At 46.1% G+C, this 17500-nt stretch overlaps 1 protein-coding gene across 14 annotated transcripts in view; it reads right to left on the reverse strand.

Moving 5' to 3' along the window:
- Positions 1 to 1614: 1614 nt before the first annotated feature.
- The window catches only part of DEPDC5 (DEP domain containing 5, GATOR1 subcomplex subunit), a 126325-nt gene continuing 110439 nt past the window's right edge, over positions 1615 to 17500 (reverse strand). For all 14 annotated transcript variants that reach the window (XM_053206735.1, XM_015081465.3, XM_053206738.1 and 11 more), the window contains 5 exons: positions 12889 to 13058; positions 8374 to 8545; positions 5762 to 5822; positions 2534 to 2616; positions 1615 to 2372 (listed from right to left, as the gene is read on the reverse strand). In XM_053206735.1, coding sequence (XP_053062710.1) covers positions 2080 to 2372; positions 2534 to 2616; positions 5762 to 5822; positions 8374 to 8545; positions 12889 to 13058 — 779 coding nt within the window. In that variant the 3' untranslated portion in view covers positions 1615 to 2079. The remainder of the gene's footprint in view (positions 2373 to 2533; positions 2617 to 5761; positions 5823 to 8373; positions 8546 to 12888; positions 13059 to 17500) is intronic.

Genomic DNA, 17500 nt, shown 5'->3' on the forward strand with positions numbered 1-17500 from the left:
GGTGAGAAAGGGAAAGAAAATGGATTTTTATCAAGGACCTGTTCCTCACCAGGAATCAACCTCTGTGTTTTCACATGTATTAACAGATCTATTCTCTCAAAATCTCTACATGTACTATTAATAGCTCCAATTTACAGATGAGGAAATGGCTCCATTAAGTAATTTAAGAACCCAGTGCAGAGAGATTCAGATGCAACGCCCAGTGCCAGGCTCTCGAGTCCAGAGTTCATTCATTCACTCCACATATTCAGCTGATACCATTTCTCCAGCATCTATTATTATGCTGCACATTTAGGAACAAAGAGGTAAACAAAACAGGCAAGCTTCTGTCATGCTAGACTGTAAATGTACCAAGCGTTGCCAGAGAAGTACAAGGTGCTGAGGGAAGACCTGACAGGTAGCCAACTGTGCTTCCCTGGAGAAGCATTTGAGCAAAGAGCAGATGAACAATGACCAGGAGTTAGCAGGGCAGAGTGAGCCTGGAGAGGAGGAGTGTTCTAAGCAGATGGAACAGCATGTGCAAAGGATCTGAGCTGCTAAAGAGTTTATGATGCTCTGGGTGCTTGGAGAATAGCCTGGGACCAGGTAAGTGGTGGGCATGATCAGAGTAGTTTCTTTTTTCTTTTCTTTTCTTTTCTTTTTTTTCTTCCTTCCTTCCCTTTCTCTTTCTCTCTTTCTAGTTTATTTTGAGACAGAGAGAGAGAGAGAGAGAGAGAGAGAGTGTGTGTGTGTGTGTGTGTGTGTGTGTGTGCACGCATGCCCATGCGAGCAGGAGAGGGGCAGAGAGAGTGGGAGAGAGAAAGAGATCCCAAGTAGGCTCTGTGCTGCAAGCTGACACAGGGCTCTATCCCACGAACCATGAGATCATGACCTGAGTCGAGATCAAGAGTGGAACACTGAACCGACTAAGCCACCCAGGCACCCCCAGAGTGGTTTTTAAATAAGACTCTAACTGCTAAGTGGAGGATGGCCTGGAGGGAAAGCAGAGGTGGGTTAGGGGGCTCTCCTAGCCACATGAGAGGAAAAGGAAGATGAAGAAGGGCTGGGCCAGGAGTGGTAGCAGAGGACTTGGGAAGAAGTGAGTAGATTTGCAAGCTACTGAGGAGGTAAATCCACAGGGTTTGTGTGGAGAGACGGAGGGGGAGGCAGTGGCAGTACCTGTCAGGTACCCCCAGGCCTGCAGCCCCTCACCCCTACTATCAGGGCAAGGTGCTGCGGTTGAGGCACCATGCTAGATCTTATCCCTGTAAGAAGTGGGTTCTAAACCTTGGAGTCAATAGAGACTTTCCTTTGTTTTTTTTGGAATGCCATGACATCCATGTGCCACACCTGGGCTCACCCACTTAGCAACATTCACTCCAACAGCACAAGCCTGCAATTGCGTATGGTATTATTTGCTCATTAAGTCTGAAAGAAACTATTTTACTCCTGCCCAAAGGCCTGTAAAAAGACATCTTTCAGTAAATCCACCACCAGACTCTCCAAGACAGTGAATTCTAGAGTCCTCCTCACCTTCTGTGGCTGCCTCATTTGCCACTACGTCCCTGGCGACGGGGCCCAACTGCCCAGCCAAGGATGGGGTCACTGCTGCCAGGAACCAGGCTGGGCCAGAGATGCCGCACATGGCACTTTATTCCTGCTTCTGATATATACAGGTATGTACAGTTGGTGTGAGCCTATGGTACACTATTTCACAAAATTATCTTACATCCTGTGCACACTTCTGGGCGGGAAGTGGCAGACTGCTCCGAAAAGCCCACGGCTAGTGGAGGGAAAGGATGCTCACAGGAGCCACCCCCTCTCCAAAGACATTCACGGGGGCTGCCCGCCCCCTTCCCCAGTACTGAGGCCCTCCCACGGACCATCTGGACCTCCCACCTGCTCTCAGCGCTAGTTTCTTCCTGAGTCTTTCTCCTCGAGTGGAAGAACATTTTGTGGGGGAGGAGGAAGCAGCAGCAATGGCTCCCACTCACCGACAGTGGCCCTGCTGCCCGCCACCCAGAGCCTGACTGCCCCTATTGGACGTGGACAGCAGGAGTGGAATCCTCCCCATGCTGTGGGCCCTGGTGCACCCTGGCCTCACGGGGCGCTAGCATGCATCTTCTCCAGGCAGCTCGTCCAGAACGTGACCAGCCGGTTGTCGCGGTTGATGCAGAAGTCCGTGAAATCCCTGAGCAGCCGATCAGCAAACTTCTCATCCCCTGTGGCACTAGATCGCCACGTCTTGGTCAGCATGGTGTTGTAGGCCCAGTTGTAGCCAACCCGCTCCTCACAGAACATGTTCTGGTTAGTGGAGCTGGTGGAGTTTCGCCGACGTCGCTGCTGCCCCGAGAACTTTCGCCTGGAGTAGGGCAGCTGCAGGAACACTGTTCCTGAGAAGCAAGATGCCCTGTGTCACCACCACCACCGGGAGGGTTCCCAGGGCAGATGTGGTGGCTCTGCAACCACAGGCTCAATCAAGAGAAGCCGCCCCCGAGCATAGGCTCCTGCCACAGGGACCCACCTGCCCCACGTTTTGCCTGCAGGGTCTCACCTGTAACATGGATGTACTGAGGCTTGTTCTCGGCAGGGAAGTTAAAAGCAGAAGCAGAATATTTATCTTGTACAAACCCAAACCTAAGGGAAGGACGGGAAGACACACAGATTAGGGCCTCCTCAGCTAAAGGGACAAGGGGAACAAATGTGACTAAGAGGACTGACAGCCTGAGCTAGAGGGGCCGGGAAAGATCTCTTTCAAGATGGAACATTCAAGGGGCGCCTGCGTGGCTCAGTCAAAGTGTCCGACTTTGGCTCAGGTCATGATCTCGCAGTTTGCGGGTTTGAGCCCCGTGTTGGGCTCTGTGCTGGCGGCTCAGAGGCTGGAGCCTGCGTCAGATTCTGTGTCTCCCTCTCTCTCTGCCTCTCCCCCACTCATGCTCTTTCTCTCTCTCTCTCTCTCTCTCTCTCTCTAATATAAACATTAAAAAAAAAAAAAAAAAAGATGGCTGCTTCTTTTCTCCCATCCCGTACCTCTTCTCTGCCTCTCACTGGAATCCACATCACACCCTATGTGGGGCAAGGTGCCCATCCACATGCTTGAGAGGGGAAGGTCCTTATCTTAATTCACCTAGCCACACCTCTTTCCCTTAGTTCTCCCAGACAAACACATAGTAGGCCCTCGAACAAGGCTCTGAATTGAAATAGAATAAATTATCTTAACTGAAATCCTCTTCTTAAAAATGAGGCACACGATTCTAGGGCTCTCTGCTTTGCTGTGTTCTAGAAATGGGCAAGAGGAGCCACTTTTCATCTATGACTTATTAGATTCTGCTTCTCATCTATGGCTTGTTCTATCCCGGGTTTTTCTATTTCCATCACACACATTTATTACAGCTCTACCTGCTAAGTGCTGTAAAGGACACATTAACAGATGTGGCTCTTGCCCTGAGTCTGAGAGGTTTATGTAATGAAGGCAGCAATGTAGGTAGAACTAAAGGAGGTAAAACACCTATCTCCTTTTCACTGCATCCTCTATATAAGCTGTGAGCTTTACAATGACATTCACTAATTATTTATCAAAGAACACATGAAATCAAATATGCAAGTTAAATGGACAAGCTAATGTGCACTCAAAGCTCTGTCATGTATAGGCTGACCCTATCATGTGTAGGAATGGCTCTGGATTTTGCCTTTCTTCCTCTCCATTTTCCAATTAAGGCTATTGATTTACTCAGCATAGATCAGCCTGACCAGACTCTTGCCTCATTTCTTCTTTAGATCACGAGGAAGATCTTTAAGTTTAAAAAGGCAATTTAAGGGGCGCCTGGGTGGCGCAGTCGGTTAAGCGTCCGACTTCAGCCAGGTCACGATCTCGCGGTCTGGGAGTTCGAGCCCCGCGTCAGGCTCTGGGCTGATGGCTCAGAGCCTGGAGCCTGTTTCCGATTCTGTGTCTCCCTCTCTCTCTGCCCCTCCCCCGTTCATGCTCTGTCTCTCTCTGTCCCAAAAATAAATAAATGTTGAAAAAAAAATTTTTTTAAAAGGCAATTTAAGCACATGGTGCTTGGCCCCCTCACTGTCCACTTGGGGAGCACATGAGCCAGGACTATGGTGAGTGCGGGGCAGGGGGGGTGGTGCTCAGTCCCACCCAGACAAAAATAAAGGAGGAGCTGGGGAGCCACAGCAGGGGTAGGATGGATGGATCAGCTTCTCTGGACCCATCTCTAACGCCATCCGAGATGAATCTTATGGATGGGCTAATGTTTCCTTTTGGAGCCACATTCTAACCTAGAGTTCCACTCTGTGCAAAAGCTATTCTGGGCAAGGCACATTGCCTTGGTGCTTAAACGGAAACAAAAATGAGAAAAATGCATACCCTTGTCCCCCAGGGACCCCTAAACTAGTGTAATAGATGGATAGAGTGTATTGGAAAAAAAGGAGGGATTTAGAGAGGAGAGACCTGAGAATCTGTGGTGGGACAAGACTGACAGGTGTAGAACGGGGGTGGGGGCTTAGGGGAGAAGGTTTAGTGGGTAAGGTGGGTCTGGGTGGAGAAGGGGGAGCAGGGTGAGGTGGGGAAGGGGGAGCATGTTTAGGTATAGGGACACACAGTAGAGTCCATGCAGTGATACACAGAATAGAAGACGTGAAGAGTCTGAAGGCTGAAAAAGCACTCTGAAGAGGACAGGGCAAAGTTTAGATATGACTAGGATCTAGATGAGTTTGGATCAGGAGGGGAATGCTGTGAAGAAAAAAGCACATCTGACAAATAAAGGCCATGTCCCAAGTGACATCTAGTCAGCAAAATCCAGCGACCACCCAATGATATCCATGGGAAGCATCAGACCTGCTTATAAACTTGTCAGTTGGCTGGGGTCTTCCTAATAATACCTACTGCCTACCAAGGGCTTCTTAGGTGCTGGGAACTCCAGAGAACCCTCCCGACAACCCAGTGAAGGGTGAGAAAATGAAGGTGAAGCAGTTCCAAAACTTGTTCACGGTTCCTCAGCCAGATGCTGGTGGAGGCGGAGGTGAACCAGGCTTGTCTGCTTCCTGCATCGGGGCCCTTTGCCACCGACCCACTGTACTCCCCACCTTTTGCCCCCAATCAGCACCCACTCCTGCTGAAAGAAGCAGCCAGTCTATGGTGGGCAGGGGGCAGGAGGGAGGTTCGTGGTGGGGTGGTAACAGCTTAACATGTTTGAATAAGATGACAGGACACTGAAGAAGGTGCAGAGAGAGGATTATGGAAGCAGGAACAGAGGACTTACTTCTGCCATGATTAACATGAAGTGGACATTGCCTAGTGCATTCTGGAGACAAAGCTGGACTGGTTTGAGGGGTAGACAGCTAAGCCCAGGAAAGCCCTTTCCTGGCACACATATTAGGCGCCAGTAAAAACCTATGGACTTATCTATTGCTTTTTAACCCTTCATTATCTTTTCAACGTGTGTCTAGAGGCTTGAGACACGTTTTACAGTTTTTCATCTATGTAATCTCCTGGACAGCTTGGACCAGGGTCTTGTTGGAGGCTAAGGAGGGAGCTCGACGCTCTCCCTTCAACTGGAAGAAAGTAGTGAGGTCCGAAAAACAATAGCTACAGGAACTGACAGGAAATGCTTATCTTTGAAACCAAGGCAAAGGGTCCTGTTGGAGGTCAGCAGCAAAGCTGTCATTGGTGGGCCAGATCCGTTTCCCCAGAAATGAAACAAACTGGGTTTGGGTTTGGTAATTGCTGGATAGTCACTGATGCCCTCCCACTATACCTTCTTGCTCAGAGACCAACCTGTGTGCAATGGCTTCCTGGAAAAGGTGCATTCGATCCCAGTATGTTTCCGGTTCAAAGCCTAAAAGGAGAAAAGAATAAAAGCAGGGGTGTGATTCCAAGGTTTGTAATTCTTCCTGGCTTTGGCCTTCTGTACCCTTCACTTCTCTTGGCCATTTCTTCCCCGTCAGCTTAAGCACGCTTTTCCACACTACCTGCTTTTGAAAGACCAGCCTCTGTCCCAAGGACCAATTGTGTTTTCTCACCATCCCTTCCCCAAAGCTCTATCAGGTTCTGAAAGGCACTCGTTGCTCACACTCAGCAACGAGCGTGAGCTACCAGAACTTGATGTAAGCCTCGTTCTAATGACTCCCTATACCAAAAGTGGAAAGGGACATGATGTTAAAGTACAAACAAAAGATAAGCTTTACATGCGTGTTATCTGCTTCTAAGGAGAAAAAAAAATTTTTTTATTACCAATGTTCCATTTCCCTACAAGGAAAGACAATATTATAAGCTCCATTTTAGGAATGGGGAAATCGAAGCAAATAAATACGAAAATTATTTTTGGAAAAGTGATAGGCTGGGGAGGGCAGGAGGGCACAGAAGTGCCTTTCTCCATTGCCCGCATCATTGCTCCAGCCTCGCTTCTTCTGCACAGCTGGTGTGAAGACTGAGAGCTGATGAGGGGGTGGAGGCTGAGGCCAGGTGTCACACAGCAACAGGCAATGGGCCAGCACTGCTCTTGGGACCAAGATGCTGACGGCTGGAGGTGCAACTTCACGAGACATGAAAACAGGGGCTCTGTACGTTTTGGAATTTTCTATCTAGGATACATTTGAAGGTTTTAGGCAACTAAAGAGCAAAAAAGAAAGAAAAAAGGCTTTGGCTTTAATAGGAAAAACACGTACAGCAGCTTCCTCGTCAGATGTTTAAGATTTTGTATCCACTGTTATTGGAAGGGGAGATAATAGGAAGAGAGTAGCACAGAAGCAAGAAAATCGACTTTTAGATTTAAGCCCTTATTCCTTTAAACTAGGCCTCCTTTCTTCAGTAACCATGCCTGTAACCATGGCAACCAACAGAGGATGCTGGTCTTAAAGCCTGGGTTACAACTGGCAGGGAAAACCATCAGCTCACACAAAAAATGCCCTCCAATGCCAGCCTTGCCAGCAATCCTGTGCTATTACAGTGAAGGTGGAAAACCCCAGAAGAATCTCTGGCTGGTGTGGGGGAAGTGTCTCCTGAGCATATTAAAAACAGTAGCATGAGGCAGTTGCCTGGCTTGAAATCATCACATACGAATATAATCATGTGGCATTTCAGGACTGTAATGGTCCTCTCATAGCCTTAGCTGCTGTGAGGTTAGAGAATGTGCGTGTATGTGTGTGTGTGTGTGTGTGCGCGCGCGCGCTCGCGTGTGTGTGTGTGTGTGTGTGTGTGTGTGTGTGTGTGTGTGTGTGAAGAGCACTCTGTCGACTCTAAGGATCACAGATCTATGCCCTCTAGTGGCTCTGTGGGGCCCACCTGGAACCCCAGCCATCACTGGAAACACTGTGTCTACATAAAAATGTCTTCTGAGATGTAAACAAAGAATATACAGACAGGCCTTTGGAACACAAGCTGTTTGTACCACCGGGGCAGCCCGTCACAGGAAAGGTGCGGGGACACTTAGTGTGGTCTCCCTGACCTGGAGGGACCTCTCACCCCTGGGCTGTTCTCTTCCACCAACCATGATGCAGACTTACATGGACAAAAGAAGAAACCACTTCCCTTACACCAAAAGTTTTTCCATTCACACTTACAATTTCTACATCTGAGAAACCAAAGGGCTACTGTTTTTTTTTTTTAACTTTTCATTTTAAAAAAGGTCATCTGTGAGTTCACCAAGAGCTCTGGAGGAGCTCTTTATATGTTCATCACAATGGGCAACTAATTGGTGATAAAAAGTTCTGTGCTGTGTGAAGTAAGTCTTGTTCCTTCTGTCTGTCCTACACCTGCCCTCAGAGATCGGCTGGGCTCAGGTGGAGCAGCAGGGTGGCTCAGCCCACTGTCTCCCCACGTTTAGATTGACAGCCCTCTCAGGGGAAGGGCTCAGAGCCCTGCTGTCCTCCTATGAGCCCCCTCCTGCTCTGTCTTCCTTGTGACGCAGGACTCGAGCCACATATAGTGTTCCAGGTGCTGACACAGTACAGCTTTGCAAAATAGGACGCTGTATCTTGTTCTGCTTTCAATGCCTCCCTTAAGGTTCAAATTCCCACAGCCCAAGCCAGTAAGGCTGGAGCACAGAAAGGAGAGTGTGGGGAGAATACCAGTGCCACTCGTCATTTACAGTGTATCATACCTTCTCCCACTCACCATCTGCTCCAGGTCTCACAAGGGTCTTCCTGAGTTGGCAAGGCAGCTTTAAACTTTATGTGCTCTCATTTGAGGGATAAGGAATTTGAAGCTCAGAGACATTAAGTGACTTACCCAGGGTTACCCAGCCACTAAGTGAAAAACCAGCATTAAACCTAGATCATTTTGATCCCTTGTCCAAAGGCTCCCTCTGTGCACTAGGCTGTGTCAATTAGATACCTAGAGAGGTGGCCTTACTCATGGAGATAGAACCTCCGGAGGGGAGTATCTCTTACTATCGAACAGATGCTCACTGCCCTCCTTGAGCAGGCAGCTGATGTTGAGTGGGATGAAGAGCTGAGCTCGAAGTGGATCACCATACAGGTAACTGGGCAGCGCAAAGGGACCCTCCAAAACGGGGACCAACAGAAAGCCGCAGGAAGTAGCTTTTCGATGCCAGCCTTGGACCTGGTGGGAAGCACAGAAACAGTGTCATCTCCAAGTTAATTCAGACAAGAGAAAATACTTCCCAAGGAGCGAAGCCACCACAGTGGTGGCATACACATTGATTGGCATGTTCATTTATTAATGTTCACTGGATCCAAACCAATCCTGGTCAGGAAAATGCACAGTTTAACCTCCTGACAAATACCTGAAAAACTGTGAGTTAAGCACACAGCTCGTCCTCACAGCTTTATGCAACTTCAGTGTTTCTTCTGGAAGGAAGAGACTGGAGAGAGCTATTTCTTGCCTCCTAAATCGCCTTCTCATTCTACAGGATGTTGTAGGAAGGTCACAGGATATAAGTTAAGTCCTTCTAATTATGTCCTTTATCAAAAATTTACTAAGTCCAAAGTATCAAATAGGAAAACAATCCACTCAAGCTGGCTGAAAGGGACATGACGCAGGGTGCGAGATGACTGTGGTGGCCTCTGGCCAAAAGCGATAAGCCCTGACCTGGCGGAATGAGAGCCACTCTCCCACAAACTCCCAAAAGCTGTCTGTCCAAAGATTGACTGAGAACAAAAGTTAACTGCGGCAGCAAGACAAACCTCCCCATCAATAACATTTTCTCAGAGAAAAGTGGCAATTTTCTACATTTTAAGATATTTTTTTAATCATAAAACTGTGTATATTTAAAAAAAAAAAGTTGGTGCACATGGCTCTGGCATACAGAAGAGATTTGTGTTAAATGTTATTTCAAAAAAATCTAGTTTGAGCCATAACTTGATTTAAACAAATATGAGTATGTCAAAAATTGAAGGGGACCACTCTTAGCTGTTTTCCCAGAAACACCTGTAACAACAACAATATATCAACAACAAAAACCAAGATCTCTGTTCAACCAAAATAACTCTTTTTAAGATTGTATTTAAAAAAAATTTTTTTTAAGTTTATTTTGAGAGAGAACACAAGTGGAGAGGGGGCAGACAGAGAGAGGGAGACAGAGGATCCAAAGTGAGCTCTGTGCTGACAATAGAGAGCCTGATGTGGGGCTCAAACTCACAAACCGTGAGATCATGACCTGAACTAAAGTCAGACACTTAACACTAAGGCTCTTTTTATTTTATGTAATATTTTTAAATGTCATATTTTATATTATAAATATGCACTATAATATTATAAATATTATATAATATAAATATGTGCATAATATTTACCCTAATAAAATGTGATTTATAACAAATTTGGACACTACCTTAAAATAATAATTAATCTACAGTGCGCCTGGGTGGGTGGCTAAGTCAGTTAAGCATCTGACTTCAGCTCAGGTCATGATTTCACAGTTCATGGGTTCGAGCCCCGCGTCCGGTTCTGTGCTGACAGCTCAGAGCTTGGAGCCTGCTTCAGATTCTGTGTCTCCCTCTCTCTCTGCCCCTCTCCTACTCATGTTCTCTGTGTCAAAAATAAATTAAAAAACATTAAAAAAAATTTTTTTTAATAATAATTAATCTACACTAGAGATTTCTAAAAACCTAACAACCTAACAAAATATAGTTGACTCTTGAACAACATGGGGTTAGGGATGCCACCACCCCATGCAGTAAAAAATCTGAATATAACTTTTGGCTCCCGAAAAACTTATGCTTACAATAAAGTTAGAAAAAAGAAAACATTATTAAGAAAATCATAAGAGAAAATACATTTATAGTCCTGTCCTGTACTTCTAAAAAAAAAAAAAATCCACATATAAGTGGATCCATGCAGTTCAAACCTGTGTTGTTCAAGGTTCAAAACTGTAATGTTAAAGGGATTAGCAGCTTTCCGTGGGTTTTACATGAATTGGTGTGAAAAGTGTATTTTGAAAAGACTGTTGCCATATTCCCCTGAGGAGATAAATACTCTTCTTTCTGCCAAACTGTGACTATATGTGCATGTCCATGAATGTTATGGTCATGTTCTGAGATAGGACTATTAGTGGGGCTTCCAAGGAGAATGCTTAGCCTATTGGGTCAGAGGGTTAGTTCTGCCTGGAGGGAGTGGTCATCTCAGTGTTGACCGGCTGGGGAAGTGCCAGTGACTTCTATAAGCTGAACCAGACAGGTGGCTTGGTGTCTTTTTTGATTTGGACCTTAAGTATGTTCCAGTGTTCCAGGGGAGGGGTCCTCAGGGGCACTAAGGCCATGTGCAGGCAGACTGGGGCTGGACAGACAGAGACCCAGACAAATCTCTTCCCCAGGATATCATGTCTTGTGGGACAAAACTAGGCCTCTGAGCCCTGGACAGAAAAACTATATGCTGGCAGCTGATGTTGTGCTCACTCTCTTTGGTCATCTCCTAGCTTTCCATAAAGTCTTTCTGAACTTTCTGGCTGCTCTCAGCTCCGTGATGAGATGTTTGAGCCAGTGTGGGAGGAGAGCGGGACCCTGTTAAAGCTTGAGAAAAACATTCCTTTGGATTGAAGGGGAGAGTGTATAAAATGAGTGGCAGACTGCAAAGATGGTTAAAGAGAGCACCTGGAAGATACTGACAGCTTGGCCACGGAGTATCTGTTCCACAAGTGCTGGGACTGAGGGTGGGGAGTGGCCTGAGTGTGGGCAATGAGTGACCTGATTAGACAGGCCAGGGAAGACTGGAGGAGGAAAGACAGGCAGAAGACCAATTAAAAGAGGGCTTCTGAGCTCTGGCACTCATGACATCTGGGCTGGTTAATTCTTTGCCCTAGAGACTGTCCTGTGAGATGCATTGTAGGATGATGCACAACATCCTTGGCCTGTACCCACTAGATGCCAGTGGGTGCACTCTTCTACCATTTCTGCCAAGTAAAACTGTTTCCAGATATTACCAAATGCTCCCACAGGGGCAAAACTGCACATTCCCCCAACCCCTGTTGAGAGATAGGGTTAAAAGCAGTCATGTTCATTGATAGGGACTGGCTAAGTAAATGATGATACAAACAATGAGGCAAAACAAAAACAAAAACAAAAACACAACAATGAGGCAGACTTATTTTTGCTGATACTGAGGATATATAATAGGACAAAACAAAATGCAACACTAGTTGCACTTGAACCTTGAACAACACTAGTTTGAAATGCTTGGGTCCACTTATATATCAGTTTTTGTTTTTGTTTTTGTTTTTTAATAAATATGGAAGAGTACTATAAAGGTATTATCTCTTCCTTGTGACTTCCTTAAAAAAAGGAAATCTTACTTTATTGTAAGAACACAGTATGTAATACATATATATAGCATACAAAATATGTGTGACTTGACTGTTTAAGTTATCATTAAGGCTTCAGTTTAACAATAGGGTATTAGTAGTTAAGTTTTTGGGAAGTCAAAAGCTAGACTTGAATTTTTTACTGCATGGAAGGTCGGCATCCCCAGACCCTCCATTGTTCAAGTGTCAACTAAGTATGTAGTCCAAGCTACCATATGTTAAAAAAAAAAGGGCAACAAAGCTTTGTATATGCATATAATCTCTCTAGAAGTACACTCAATAAAGTGGTAGGGTATTGCTTTTATTTATTTTTTTTAATATTTTATTTAATCTTTAAACCCAGTGTGGGGCTTGAACCCACGACCTCAAGATCAAGAGTTGCATGCTCTACTGACTGAGCCAGCCAGGTGCCCCAGGTGGTTGCTTTTAGATGGGAGTCCCAGGGAACAGGATAGGACAAGGCTGGGAGAGGGACTTTTCACTCTAGACCAGTGATTCTCAACTGGGGGCAATACTCCTCTTCCCTGGGGACATGTAGCAAAACCTGCAGATGTTTTGTTTGTCACAAGGAGGGTGTGTTACTGGCATGTAGGGTAGAGGCCACAGATGCTGCCCAAAATCCTACAATGCACAGGACAGCACCCCCACAAGAGAAAATTATCTGGCCCTAGATATCAAGAGTGCCAAGGCTGAGAGGCACCTGGGTGGCTCAGTCAGTTGAGTTGCCGACTTCAGCTCAGGTCATGATCTCATGGTTCGTGAGGTCGAGCCCCACATCAGGTTCTGGGCTAATAGCTCAGAGCCTGGAGCCTGCTTTGGAATCTGTGTCTCTCCCCCTCTCCCGCTCACACTCTATTTCTCTCTCTCTCAAAAGTAAATAAACATTAAAAAAAAATTTTTTTTAATAAACAAATAAAGTAAAAAAAGAGTGCCAAGGCTGAGAAATCCCAACTTATTCCCTTTAAGCTGTTTGAATTTTTTACTGTGTTTAAATTTTTTGTATGAGGCTATTCCAGCAGTGTAGGTGAAAGGTAACTGGAGCCTGAACTAAAGAAAACAAAAAGTGACATGAATCTCTACCAAGCATCCACTGTCCCCCTCTGCAAGGTGAGCCAAGGCCCTGACCACAGCATGAGGAGGTTCTCACCATTTCGAAGAGGACGGCGGCGGTCACTGCCATCCAGTGGAGCTTGATCTCGAAGGCGGCATTCAGGGAGAAGTTGCCATGATAGTAACAGCTGCACCACTCTAGCCGGTCTGTGCGGTTGTTCACATCCACGTCCAGGGTCACAGTCCTCTGCTCCGGGACAGTGGCAGCTATGTCAGAGCATTGGAGGGGTCCCAAGAGAGAGAGGGAAAAGAAGGAGCGGGATGAAGAGGAAGAACAAAATGCAGAATTACCTAACAGAAAATCACAGATTCTAGAAGCTTCCTGAAAATCATCTAGTCTGGGGGTCGGCCAGCTTTTTCCATAAAGGGACAGATAATATTTTAGGCTTCACAGGCTATGTGGTCCCTGTTTCAGCTACTCAACTCTGTCATCATAGTGCACAGCAGTCAGAGATGTTATGTAAATGAATAGGTTGGGCTGTGTTCCAGTAAAACTTTATTTACAAAAATCAGAAGGATTTTTTTTTTTAGGGCAGTGAAACTATTCTGTATGATACTACAATGGTGGATACCTGTCATTACATATCTGTCTAAACCCGAGATGTACACACCAAGAGTGAACTCTAATGGAAACCTTGGGTGGTGGCATGTTAACGTAGGTTCAATTTTAACAAATGCCCTGTTCTGGAGCAGGGCATTGATAGAGCATGTGTTGGGGCAGGAAGTATATGAAAACTCTGTACTTTCTACTCAATTTTGCTGTGAGCCAAAAAGTGCTCTAAAAATAAAAATTATTATACAACAAACAAACAGATGGTAGTCCAGATTTGGCTGGTTAATAATGCCACAGTTTGCCTCCCCCAGTCTGATCCAACTCCTTCACTTACAGATAAGGAAGTAGTAGTAGCCCATGGAAGGGAAATGCCTTGCCCAAGACCAGAGTCAGAGCTTCAGCTTCAGGCTGAACTCCAGATCTTCTCATTCCAGTGACCCACAGAAGGACACAATGGGACAGACAGCACAGACCACAGTGAGGAGGAAGTCTTGATTTTCTGGTTTCAACCCAGGAAGGCAATAGTTCTACAATATGTTCTCAAGAAATGAAACCTCATAATGAAGCTCAACACCCTGTTCCATTGACTGTGTTGCTTTCAGATCCCAGGTCGGTTTCAGACTAGCTCATCCTGTCTGGAACTCCTGCTCAGAAATCGTACTCAAACCCAAGATAGGGATGTTTTAGAGATGGATCAATCAAGCTCCTGACCAGACTAATAGCACTAAACAGGCTCAGAAGTAATGAAAAGATCAGGGCTCTGCTCTGCCTGACTGGGCAGTGCTAGACCTAGGGTTTCTACAAACCGTTATCAGCTCCTTTCGCCCCCGCCCCCCACCCCCCTCCCCGTGAATCCAATGGTATCTCTTTATCTGAAGCTGTCAGCTTAGTTCTGCATTTGGCAGGTAGAAGCCCTGAGTGGCTTTTATCACTGACAAGGACAAAACAGCTCTTGAGTCAGCAATTTTAATGAACTTCTGTTGGGAGGCAGTGGAGCCATGGCTTAGGATGGTGAATGGGTATACAGCTTATCATTCTCTCAAAACCAGAACATGTAAAATGGGAAATGTTCTTGATGTCGAGTTGGAAAATCTGAGCTCTGCCATTTAGCCGTGTGCCCGAGAACATTCTTCAATTCCCCTGGTTTAGTTCCTCATTTGCAAACTGAGATGGTGCCCGCCCAGCTGCTTCACAGAGTAGGGGTGAGGATCAAGTAAAACATGGCTGCCAAGGGGGTCACAGATTACCTCCTGCTTTCTCCTTTAGCCACCTCACTTGCAGCTCTCCTGTTCTTCCCTCCTCCCCATTTAGGCTACAAGCTCACCAGTGCTCAATCTGAGGCCTGTCAATGACTCCCATGGATACTGCTTAGCTATCTATGACACTTCAGGCTAAAGAACATGGCAACTCCAATGCTAAAAGTCTCATCAAAACTAATTTTTATCTCTGCCTTGTGTTCCTGATTCATAGCCCAACCACAGTAGCCTTTCACTTAATAGCCTCAAGCAAGGGAGGAAAGCTTTGTTCTCTGGTCTTGGACAGTATATTCCTCCCCCGTGTGAAAAGCCCAGGTCACAAAAGAAAGGGCACTCGACAAACACCAGCAGTGATCTCGCACATCTCTTTTCTCCCATCTGGCATATTCAGTTCAGAACAGGCTGGTGGCCCAAGCCTTGAGGAAGCCCAAGGAAGTATACTGTTCAGCCAAGTAAACAGTTATAGGCTCAAGATACCACTGGCTTCATACTTCAGGAGTGAGATCTGACAGTATGGATGCGGCCAGCAGGCTGATGTTGGCAAGGGTGTAAGCCCCAGCCAAGTTGCAGCTTTCGGCACCTTTTCTGAATCACTCCTTACTTCCATAAGAACAGACTTATTCACCTTGGGACAGTGAGATATAGTGAGTCCCAGTAAATAAGTACAAACCCAGAGAAGGAGCAGACTGAGCATCCTTTACCAGGGTCACAGCGAGGGGGCTAGCAATGACCTGGGCAGGGGATCAGTGCCACTGGAGGAGAGAGTGCAGTCTCAGGTAGGACACTGGAGATCAACGTTAACAACCGGAGCTGCCCAATAACAGAAAAAGTAGTCACAAGAGTGAGTGTCCTGTTGAGAGTTTTCAGGGAGCAGCTGGCTCCCCACTTATTAGGAGTGGGATGGAAAATATTCACACGTCAGGGTTTGGACCAAGATGCTCAGCAGCCTCTTCTGACCCTGAGACCTAGTGGGGTTATCAAGAAAAAGCTGAGAAGTAAAAGGTATCTGCGTGGGCTTAAGGGACTTGGTGCTGCTTCTTCCAGAGTCTCAGATGCCCCTATGGCTTCATAGCTCAGTGACACAGGGTGACATGAGTGGGGGAGTGGGAGTCACCATAGGCCAGGGCAGATAGGACTGTGCAGCATCATCAGGCATATTAAAACAGCTTTCTGCTGAGAAAAACAGCTTTCCAGTTAAGAATCAGAAATGTTTAAAGAGGAACATGTCAAAACGAACAAAAAAGGGAGCAGGTCATAAATGATGCATCGGCCCCTTTCCCCCTATAAATCATGTTAATTTTTTTCCTGAGGAAAAACCCCAACACTGAAGACAGTCCAATTCAAAAACAACTCATCTTTCTCACTTAGGTAAATGACACAGCAGAAGTCTATATTCTAACCTGAAAAAAAAGATGGGGAAAAGTATCTCATATTTTAACACAAAGGTCTGAGGGGTGTTACCAGATAGAATTAGCAGTAATAATGCTGTGTCAGGTTTAAAAGGACAAGAAACTCACTTCCTGTTGGAGGGGTGATGGGAAAAGAAGCAGATGAGTGAAATTCCCCTGTAACAATCATGGGAGCCACTGGGAAGCTAATAAAGGGATATCTTCAAGAAAATACGCATGCATGTGAGACTGTCTAGTTTCAGAATCAATGCTGACCCCCTAATGCCCATGTGCAGACACCAGTGAAGAATGCCTGCTTAATAAACTACCTGCCAAAAACATAAATCCTCTCTTCTCCCTTACTCTCCCTATGTTTTGGACAGATGACTTATTTTTCCATATGCTGCTCCTCTTTATGTGCAATTTTCTGAAGTAAACTGGTTAAAAGTATCTTTTAACCAAAGCTAAACTGAAATGATTTGAATCTCATCTTGAGCCTGGGACTATGGTGGGCAAGAGAGAGTTCTACCAGCCTGCTGGAGGAGACTCTGGAAATGAGGATGTTCATACAGAAACTGTCAAGATAGCCTCCAGAACCAGGGTGATGACGCAAAGGGAAAAGTTCCTAAGCATTTTCCAGGAGCAGTAACTCAAACCAAGGAGTAAGCAGGGACGTTGGGCAATGTCAGGAGATATTCTGTCACACTTGAGGGTGGGGTGCTACTGGTAACTAGCAGGTAGGGAGTATGTGGCCTCTTTGTTTCCAAAAGATTTCAAGAAGGTGGAGAATTAGAAATGCAAAACAAGGCAGAGGGGAAGGCGTGACTACCTGGGGGACAGAGGAGCCACTCTCTTCAGTTTTGTCTTTTCCATGCCCCAGTTCTCACAGTGCTGGGGTGAGGCTATAAGGTGAGGTCAAAGCTGTCTGGATCCAAGTGAATCTGAGGATCTGGAAACTGTAATACCTATTAACATTTCCGTTCTAGCAGCTGGGCATCGCCAAGCAAACTAAGTAGAAGGTGCTATTTCACTGCAGTCTAGTCTACATTACATTTCCTTCCTTTCTTCCTTCTAGAGGCCTTTTAGGATCTCTCTCTCTAACGTGCTATTGAGACAAACCTCATGACACCCTGCCTAGAGCACACATTATGCCAACCCATCAGTCCAGTCCTTGAGAACAGGGGTCCCATTTCCTACCAGAGGCCACCACCATTCAATAAGTGGGTGTTTTGTCCCTATCTTGGAGCTGCAGAGACCAAAGAAAGGCAGGAAGACTCCTAGTTCACATTCCTCAATGTGGTAAGTACATTTGGGGAGGAAGGGCAGAGGGCAGATTTGCACTCAGCCTGAGTGTTTAGAATGGATAAACTTCAACGTTCCTTCTTCTTCAGAGATCCTAGGACACTAAGATCCTAGGAAGGCCTGTGGCGGGCACTAAACCAGAAGCGAGCA

Source organism: Acinonyx jubatus, chromosome D3 (assembly GCF_027475565.1).
Source record: "Acinonyx jubatus isolate Ajub_Pintada_27869175 chromosome D3, VMU_Ajub_asm_v1.0, whole genome shotgun sequence".
NCBI classification, from domain to species: Eukaryota; Metazoa; Chordata; class Mammalia; order Carnivora; family Felidae; genus Acinonyx; species Acinonyx jubatus.